This window comes from Myotis brandtii, unplaced genomic scaffold, assembly GCF_000412655.1.
Source record: "Myotis brandtii unplaced genomic scaffold, ASM41265v1 scaffold213, whole genome shotgun sequence".
Lineage (NCBI taxonomy): Eukaryota > Metazoa > Chordata > Mammalia > Chiroptera > Vespertilionidae > Myotis > Myotis brandtii.
Window position 1 is genome coordinate 1,898,925 of NW_005357962.1, and position 9,878 is coordinate 1,908,802.

At 46.8% G+C, this 9,878-nt stretch overlaps 1 protein-coding gene across 3 annotated transcripts in view; it reads right to left on the reverse strand.

The window, feature by feature from the left end:
• Window positions 1-9,878, reverse strand: part of DPF3 (D4, zinc and double PHD fingers, family 3) — a 279,416-nt gene that overhangs the window by 269,084 nt on the left and 454 nt on the right. For 2 of the 3 annotated variants that reach the window (XR_001362031.1, XM_014539307.1), the window contains exon 1: window positions 8,850-8,914. The exons of the other annotated variant lie outside the window; for it this stretch is intronic. Coding sequence is in view for 1 of the 2 variants with exons in the window: in XM_014539307.1 (XP_014394793.1) it covers window positions 8,850-8,899 (50 nt within the window). In the remaining variant the exon portion in view is untranslated. Of the gene's footprint in view, window positions 1-8,849; window positions 8,915-9,878 lie in introns of those variants that run through there. 3 annotated transcript variants of the gene reach the window in all.

Below are 9,878 nucleotides of genomic sequence, written 5' to 3' on the forward strand. Positions count from 1 at the left end.
GCCCTGGTGTGCAGGCACTCACTCTGCCCTGCCAAAGAGCAAAGGTCTGGGAGGAGAATCAGACACTAGTAGATGCTTTCCTTGGAGTGGAAGCTCCTAGCAGGGAGGAAGGCTGCCTTGCTGCTTGGTTCTGAGGGGCAGGCCGGCCATCAGTGTTGGCCAGGACAGGATGACAAAGGTCCAAAAGAGGTGGGACAATTCTCATAGAGCTCAACGGGCAGCAAACAAAGATGAGTAAAGAGTTGTTAGTTGAGCCTAACTCGTTTGGCTCAGTGGATAGAGTATCGGCCTGCAGACTGAAGGGCCCCCGGTTCGATTCCGGTCAAGGGCACATGCTGGGGGCGTGATCCCTAATGGGGGGCTTGAGGAGGCAGCCAATCAATAATTCTCTCTCATCATTGATGTTTCTATCTCTCTCTCTCCCTCTCCCTTCCTCTCTGAAATCAATAAAAATATATTTTAAAAAAAAAGAGTTGTTAGTTGAGGAGAATGGGAGTCCGAATGACATTTTCACTTAATTTGCTTTACAAAGTAAAAGAATATTGTCCTTTTGCAGCAAGCTTGAATCTGAAGCATTTCCAAGGCTAGCAACCAAGATCTAAGTCTAATTCTGAGATGTGACCACCACCACCACCACCAGGATGCTCTCCATAATCTACTTTGTATAAAGAATCAATTCTTGTCCTAACTGATTTGGCTCAGTGGATAGAGCGTCGGCCTTCGGACTCAAGGGTCCCAGGTTCGATTCCGGTCAAGGGCATGTACCTTGGTTGTGGGCACATACCCAGTAGGGAGTGTGCAGGAGGCAGCTGATCGGTGTTTCTCTCTCATCGATGTTTCTAACTCTCTATCCCTCTCCCTTTCTCTCTGTAAAAAATCAATAAAATATATTTTTTTAAAAAAAGAATCAATTCTCGTCGCTGGTCTCCTATGTCAAAGCACGCCCTCCTTGTTCACGAGCAGATTCAAGCTCCTCAGCCCTTCCCCCTCCCTGGAGTCCTCTTGATAGAAGGAGGAGTCTGGATGGTGATCAAGCCCAAGTTCCAGGAAAGGGCTGCCTGTGCCCTCCGGCTTCTGTTTCCCCTGATTTGAAGGTGGACTCGGTTCAGGGCAGCCAATGGGAAATGAAACCAGGGCTTCCCTTGAGCTCATATTCTCACCTATTTCAAGCCCAGACAATGGGAAAATCCCAGTGCAATCCCAGGTCTATTTACACACAGCTGGATGAGTAAGGCTTTGCATTTCCTGAGAAACAATGATTGCACATGAGGTGTAATAGCAGATTCCTTTCACTTATTTTAGTTTTAATATATTAAAATAATGTTTCGTATATGAGGTATTGTTGACTCTCAGTCAGCTACAGGAAACTGTAGTTCTAGTAACACCTCCCATTTGTTCTTTACACCTTCTGAAATGTTTTCACATCCATTATTTCATTCGGGCCCCTTGGAGGGTAAGCAAAGCTGGTTGTAGGGAAAGGGTGAAGAAAGGAGACTCAAGCTCTTTTCACTGTATAAAAAGACAGGCCTGATTTACTAACTCTTGACTTTCAAGCTGTCCTGTCATTCCAGATGCTCCCTCAACTCCCTGTCACCAGATGAAACCTCTCTGCCTAGGAGACCTTCACCCCAAGACTCACTAGGTAACTTTGCTCAGCTCCTAGCAGTGGTTTTCAACCTTCCTAATGCCGCGACCCTTTAATACATTTCCTCATGTTTTGGTGACGCCCAACCATAAAATTATTTTCATTGCTACTTCATAACTGTAATTTTGCTACTGTTATGAATTGTAATGTAAATATCTGATATGCAGGATGTATTTTCAGGGGTCGCGACCCAGAGGTTGAGAACCGTTGTGACCTAGAGCCTCCCCAAACCCAAACCCTGACCCTCACAGAGTCCCTGCCCTTAGGGAAGGGAAGGGAAGGGGATGAGGGGAAGGCAATCTTTGTGGCTAGGGATGAGAGGAGTGAGTCTCTGGGTTTCTAGGGCATTCAACCCCCAAAATAATGATATTCCTACAGGGATGGGGAAATAAATTGGTTGAATTTTATAATAGTATTTTTCTTTATGTTTATGATGTGGGGTTGCCTGTACATTTTAAAGAGTCTAAAAATGAAGGGGATCTAGGCATATACCCAAAAGAATTGAAAGCTACTTATCTACCCATATTCATAGCTACATTATTTACGATAGCCAAAAGGTGAAAACAACCCATGTCCATCATTGGATGAATGAGTAAGCAAAATTATATACTCTATCCACTGAGCCAAACCAGTTAGGCTCAACTAACAACTCTTTACTCATCTTTTCAGCCATAAAAAGGAAGAAAATCCTGACACATTCTATATCATAGATGAATTTTGAGAACACTATGTAAGTGAAATCAACCAGTCACAAAAGGGCAAATATTGTATGATTCTGCTTATATGAGATACTTAGAATAGGCAAATCCATAAATATAGAAAATGGAATGGTGTTTACCAGGGACTACAAGGTGGGAGGGGCTATTTGGAATTGATAAAATAAAGTTTTGGAAATGCACAGTATCAAAGGCTGCACAACATTATGAATGTACTTAATGCCACTGAATTATACACTTAAAATGGTTAAAATGGTACATGTACATGTTATCAATATTAAATTATATGTCATATATATTCTACCACAATTACCACAAAAATTAAGAAGCTACCTCTGGCCCTAGGCAATTTGGCTCAGTGGATAGACTCTATTCGATAGAGCATCAGCCTGCGGACTGAAGGGTCCCAGGTTTGATTCTGGTTAAGGGCACATGCCTGGGTTGCGGGTCTGATCCCTAATAGGGAGGTGCAGAAGGCAGCAATCAATGATTCTCTCTCATCATTGATGTTTCTATCTCTCTCTCTCCCTTCCTCTCTGAAATCAATAAAAATATGTTTTAAAAAAAATAAAAGGAAAGCTACCTCTGTCTGCTGTCTGCCTAAGTCTTACAATTTAGGCTTCTGTAAATTCTGTGATGGGTTTGCAACCCCCTCTTCCTTTTTTAGGCGTAGAGAAAATCGCCAAATAATAGTGACTCCAGAGGAATCTGGGATGTTCTGGAGGTATATCACTGAAGGAGAGGCAGTGAATTCCAATCAAGATACTGCCAATACCCACCAAGGTCCAGCCAGTCTCAGCGATGGGTCTGCTGGGCACCTCCATTTCCTCAGCAGTAATACAGGGTACACTAGAGAAAGCTCAGTGAGACACCAGTACAGGTCCACCTACTTCAGCTCACTGAACAGCCAGGTATCTGAGGCTGCCCAGATAGAGGTAAAATAAGCACTTTATTTCCATGTTACTTGGGATGGGTACCATGGTGGAGGAGAGGGCAGATCCAGGGAGATGTGGACAAATGAAATACAGGAGAAAAACTTTTGCTTGGTTCCCTTCTCCCTCCCCATATTTAAAGAAAAGAGTGAGAAAAAGGCAGATATTCTCAGTAATTTCACAACCAAAACTTTATCTGAGTGCTTATATAAAGCAAAATAAGTCAATTAGTCTTCCCACCCCTCTTTCCTCTTTCCATTCTCTGGTTGGGGTGATAATGAGAAGGAAAGTGTTCAAGAGAGAAAATCAGAAGAAAAGCCCATGTTCTAAATGGATCACCACCTGGTCCTCAGCCTTAGGCCCTGAGAAGGGAGAGGAAGTTCCATCTCGACTAGAACTCCAGGTGGTAGCACAGTGTGGCAAGACTGGACCAGAGAAGATGAAATTACAGAGGAATCCCCATCTTAACAACACTTTAGAGCCACACTTTTAATCCTCACCCATTGAGGTAAATCGAGGTATGTGCCCTCTACCAGGAATCGAACCCATGACCCTTCGGTCCAGGGGCTGACACTCTAACCACTTAGCGCCACACTTTTTAAACCAGGAAGAATTTGAACTCTGGCCCCTGTCCTCTCCCTGTCCTAACTGACCATAGTAAGAGCCACAAAGTTTTTGACCTGAAAGGAATTTGGGCAATCAAGGTGTATAACCTTCATCTTAAAGACAAGGAATATGCAGCTCCGAGAAGTTCTGTGTATAAGACCACACAGCTAGATGATGGTAGGGCTTGGAGCAGAACTCAACGCCTCCTCTCCCAGAGCTTTTTCTCCTCCATTACTCTGAAATCATCATAACTGCAAAAGCCCTAGCTGGTTTGGCTCAGTGGATAGAGCATCAGCCTGTGGACCAAAGGGTCCCAGGTTCAATTCTGGTCAAGGGCACCTACCTTGGTTACAGGTTCCTCCCCGGCCGGCCTGGGGCCAGCCCTGGTCCGGGCATGAGCAGGAGGCAACCAATCAATGTGTTTCTCTCACATCAAAGTTTCTCTCTGTCTTTCCCTCTCTCTTCCACTCTCCCTAAAAATCAATGGAAAAATATCCTCGGGTGAGGATTAACCAAAACTAAACTAAACTAAAATAAATAAATAAATAAAACTGCAAAAGACTAGCCATTGGTCAGAAATGGCTGGGTTTTTGCAGTTATGTGGAAGAGGGTCAGAGCTTGAGATAGGGTCACACTGAAAGTTTGGGGACTGGAAAACCTTTCCTGGTGGAGCTTCCAACTACAGTTAATAAAAACAGCAGATTTTCAAAGTGAGTAACAACAAGGAAAAGCCTCATTCATTTCCCAGCAGCCTGAGATGACCACAGTTTCTGGATTCAGGGATGGTGGAGAGGGTGGCAAAAGAAGGATTAGTTTGTGCCATCCTTGTTCCCCAGGCTCAGAACTGAGGCCTGGGTGGTGGAGGACTCAAGGTCAGCTCTTCGAACGCCATTATTAGAAGCTCTGAGCCTAATCCCCCCCCCCCCACACACACACACACACACACACACACACACACACGACTATTCGCAAACACTCTATCTAGAAATTCTAAACAGTCTTCCCCTCCCCACCCCCACCCCCAGCACCTCCCAGCCACTGCTTTTAAAACTCTGATGCAAATCACAGGCTTCAAAAACCTTCCTTTGGTGACAGTTTTACGATGCTGGCTCCATTCATCCATATGGTTTGACAGACTGTGAAACACGAGTAACCGGACCAATAAGAAAAACAAATTACAAAAACACAACACCTCATCTCTCCCCAGTCACTCACCCAACCAAAGACAACTTGGGAACTTACAATGGGTCATAATATCACTCTCTTGGTGTTAATCATCTTTTCAGAGTTCCAGAACACACGATGGTTTTTATCCACTCACCTATCCCCACCCCAGGCCCAGGCAATTCTGTATCTGTCCTTGTTACATACCCACAAACTTAAAGACTACTTAAAACTAGGGTCATGCTTTTACATAGGCCCATCAAGGGAAACCTGCCTGGGCAAAAACCATTTTCAACGGCTGTGGCATTTCCTTGGCTGGGGGCTTGCCACAGTAGGCTACATTTCTGTCTTCTAGTGACTTTCAGTACACTCAGAAAAAAAAAACTACAAGGTACTTCCCACGAGGTTGGGATAAAAAACAGGCCTGGACTCTGCTGCCTTTATATGGCCCAGCCCCCACCACCACTACAGTCAGTGTGGCTGCACTGAGAACGGAAACAGCAGACTCAGTTTCCTTTCTTTTCCTGGTGCCAGCTCAAAACAAAGCATGCTGCCTGCGACATCTTTCTTTATTGCATTGTCTGAGCAGATGGCTCTGAAATAGTTTTAGACATTATGGTGTTTCTCAGATGTATTCCAAATTCCAGTGACTTGCATAATTCCAAAAAGACAGGGAGATAAGTCTCCAATGAAGTTGCCCCTGAATTTCAGCCCGCCGTATGGATCTGAGCAGCTGCATTCCACTGTGATCTCTGGGTGGCTCCCAGGTGGTCTGCAGGCCGGGCTACTTTCAGAGGTTTACCCTGAGACAATGCCTCCACTTGGGTTCTGGCAGAAATTAGTCTCCTTTCTGGGTATCTCATCCAAACCAGACATTCTTCCCACTGAAAAATAATGTGCGCTAATGAAGCTTGGAGAATTCAGGGCGCTTTTCCCCCCCTCCAGTGGCAACCAGAAGCAGATGGAGAAGGTGGTTCTTAGGCATCTGTTGGTTTAAAATGTCTGAGGGTCCTTTTTCATAAGGGGCTACAATGTCCATAAAAGGCTGCAAACTCACAAAGTCCCATCCTCAATGTTCCCTCTTCCTCTCATTCAGAAAGAGCTAAAACGAGATTAGAACCAGGAATGCGTCCCCCCTAACCCCTGTCTCTGGTATCTAACCTGCCACAGCAAGAGCAAAGTCTGGCTTCTAAGTGGCTGACAATGACACAACTTTCCCAGGCACAAAACCACTTCAGATTAGAATGCACTGTATCCAGATCATAGAAAGTATAGAGATGAAGATTTGAGGTCCATCTATACACATGACCTGCTGTCTGACCTTAGCTATGTAAGTATATCTAATTCACCCAGAGCTGTGTCCTTAATAACTAAACAGAGATAAAAATAAATCACTCTAAGCAAGTGAAAATCCTAGCAAAAATAAAGTTTTAGTACAATTTTGTATGATCACAATTATAAGCATGAGAAATTAGTTTACTGCTCTCATTCTCTATAAACAAATAGTTACTTGAGGTAAAGCACTGTTGGTTTACAAGGAATAATTAAATAATAATAACAGTTATTCTTTTCTAAGCAGGCAGTTATAATAATAGATTCATATGTGCATAATCAAGTCTGGCAGAAGGTGGCAGACATTCCCAGTTAAGTGCATACAATCCAGAGTCATGATAACTTAATAAAAGTAAGTTGTTTCATGTTGATAGCAGATTTGGGAAGGGTGGTTTACCTGAACTAGAACAGCAAGTAAGATTAGAATTTATATTAAAAAACATTATGTTTCCTAAGCATGCAGATATCAACCAGAACACAATATGTAACGTGACTGATTTACACACAGACCTTTATCCAATTCATATTTATGTTACCTACATGTGTAATTACTTCACTACATGGTCCTTATCTTGCTTGTAGGTGAAATAAATGGGGGTGACTCACACATCTAGGCTCAGACAATGTAGCTGCTAAATTAAATAACATGTAATACCCATTTACACTTCATACATGTCCATCAATGCTTTTAAATTCTATTTGTCCAGATGTGACTGCCTGGTTGTGTGGCCACCTGCCGAGTCCCCTTTGTGATCTGATCAGTCCAGGCAGCTCCTGTTTCTGCCTCTAACACCCTGTTGGGCAGTAATAAGATGTTAACGGCAACAACAGAAAGAGAAGCCAGGCTGTCAGCTTCAGAGAGAAGGGGGGTGAAGAGTACGAGGAGGAGGAATAAGAAAGAGGGTTGAGGGGTGATCAAAGGCAGGCAGGAAGAAAGCCAAACTGCGGAGAGGAGATGTGGCTCCAGGGGCTGGGGCTCCTAAGGAAGACCCCAAAGCAATGAGATTCAAATTGTGCCATCCAGCTACCTGAGCTATTGAATTACTGACTGTCCCACATGGAGAAAGCAAGTATAAATGAAAAATGTCCAATACTCAGGGCAGATAGAGCCCTACAGAGGTGTGGCATGAAACCTGATCTCATTTATTCCCAGAACTTTATCTACCACCACTTTACCCCCCAATCCTAGAAGAAACCTTTGTGTGACCTGACCAGTTTCTGTAGGGGGCGGCAGTGGTGTCTGGCTTTTTTTTTTTTTTTTCCCCTTAGGGGAGAGAGGCTCAAAAGCACACAGAGAAAATGCTAATGTCATTCAGCTACGTTTCATTGTCAGGAGGGACACATGAGGAAGAAAACAGGTCTCCAAACCATCCTCCTCCCACCCACACCCCCCTCCTCCCAGCACCATCATCCATGCAGCCTTTTGGCTTGATGAGCCTCTGCGCTTTGTTCTAATTTAGTCCATGCATAATTTATTCACGTGTGTATTGTCTCCCGATCAGCAACTTTTAAAAACAAATGAAAAATAAGGTGTTTTATTAAACAAGTTGTTTAAAAAAATAAAGGCAGATGGTGTACGTCTCCCAAAAAACAACGTGCCTGCTCCCGCCTTAGGAGGTTAAAAGCTCCTGCAGGAGGCTCGGCTGGCCGGGGGTATTGTTTACACCCTCTCACCCCCAGGGAAAGGGGCTGGGGTACAAAAAGGAGCAGCTAATTACAAAGGACCACTCAACTCCCACCTAGAAGAAGCCGGCAGGAGTGTTGCGTGTATGCTAGTGTAGGCGTGTACGGCGACTCGGAACTACAAATGCATCCCATTGCAACTGTTTCTAATTATAAAGTTCGAGTATAAAAATTCATAACTAATTCCACTAACCAGACCGCTTTTCTATCCCTCCCCCCACCTCTAACCCTACACAGACACCCTCCCCGGAACACGTACCCTTCTGCGGTCCAAAAGGAAAAAACATAAACAAAAACCTGGAGCGAGCGGCGCAACCCTGGAGCGTAGAGACTTTGCGCCCGCCCGCGCGTACACCGGCTCCAGGGTAATCAGGGTACCGCTTTCCCGAAAGGCAACAAACCTGGCGCCCATGTGGATTCCTCTAACTTGAATTGACCCGGAGGCATCGACCTGAGTATGTGATTTCGGCTAAACTGCAAGTCAGCCAAAGGCTCGGTAAAAACTCACAGCATCAGCGGCGTGGCCAGCGCGAGCCGCGGGGAGAGAGAGAGGATGCGGCGAAGTTACGCCCATTTGTTCTGCCATAAAACATTTTCTTTCTTGGGTAGAGAGGCTGTGGCGATCAAGTGCAGTGTATCAGCGCTCCACAGCCAGGACGGGTGCCGGGAGCCGCTGCTCTCTGATCAGCCTCAGGTTCAAAAGACCTCTTAACAGCAGCTTTAACATGTGTACGTATATATGTAAAACTCCAAGAGCTGGGACATTCTTACCCCTTTTCCCTATTGCAGATGGGAGATGAGCTGGTACAAACGCGTTTCATTCTCCCCGAGCGTTCCTTCGCAATAGGAATCCCACTGCCGCCGCCACCCCCTACCCCGCTCCGCCCCCGGGTGCGAACCTGGATTTCACTCCAGGAGGAGCTAGGGGTGCGGACGCCGTTGCGCGGAGCTGAAAGTATCTGGGTGGGTGTCCGCCACGCACCCGCGAGGATTCGGCACGAACCCCCCCCGCCACACACACACACACACACACACACACACACCCGCACTTCCCCCTCCCCTCGACCGCCGCCTCCAGGACAGCTGGGAAGACCCGATTCTCCCCGCGCGGACCCCCACCCACGTCGCGCGGTGATCCGGAGGGAGCTCCCTTCTGCCAACATCGCTGCCAACAGCACCCCTTTTAGAGCGACGCTAGTTTCCCGCAGCCACCTCCGGCTCCGCGATCGCGAGCGGACTTGGCGGCTTAGCAGTTCCACCGACTGGAAGGAAGGAAGGAAGCCAGGATGAAAAGGCGGAGGAAGGCAGGCAGGAATTGGCTGTCGGGCGCGGGGACTGGCCCCCGCGTGTCCTCGTGCAGCCCGCCCCCTCCGTCCCGGATCTGAGCAAACGCTGCCGGCTCCGGCGGGGAGCCCCAAGCTGCCTCTCCGCCCGCCTCGGCTTTTCACCCGGAGGAAGGGAGAGCGAGAGCACCATTCTTGAGACCTGCAGCTTCTCTGGCTTCCAAACCACGCCAAGTTAAGCCGAGTCGTTAATTTACTACGGCCCGTTCACCCACAAACACACACACACACACACACACACACACACACACAGACATACCGGCGACCGCCCGGAGCGCCGTCACGCTCCGGGGACTGCCCCGGCAGGAAAGCTCCGAGCAACCACCTGGGCCCCAGGGCTCCCGGGACCCGCTGCCCCCCTGCGGTCCTCCCAACTCCGGGAGGTTTACACAAACTCTCCGCCAGCGATCGGAAGGCGGAGAGCTCCCTGCAAACTCCGAGCAGCCGCGGTCCGAGC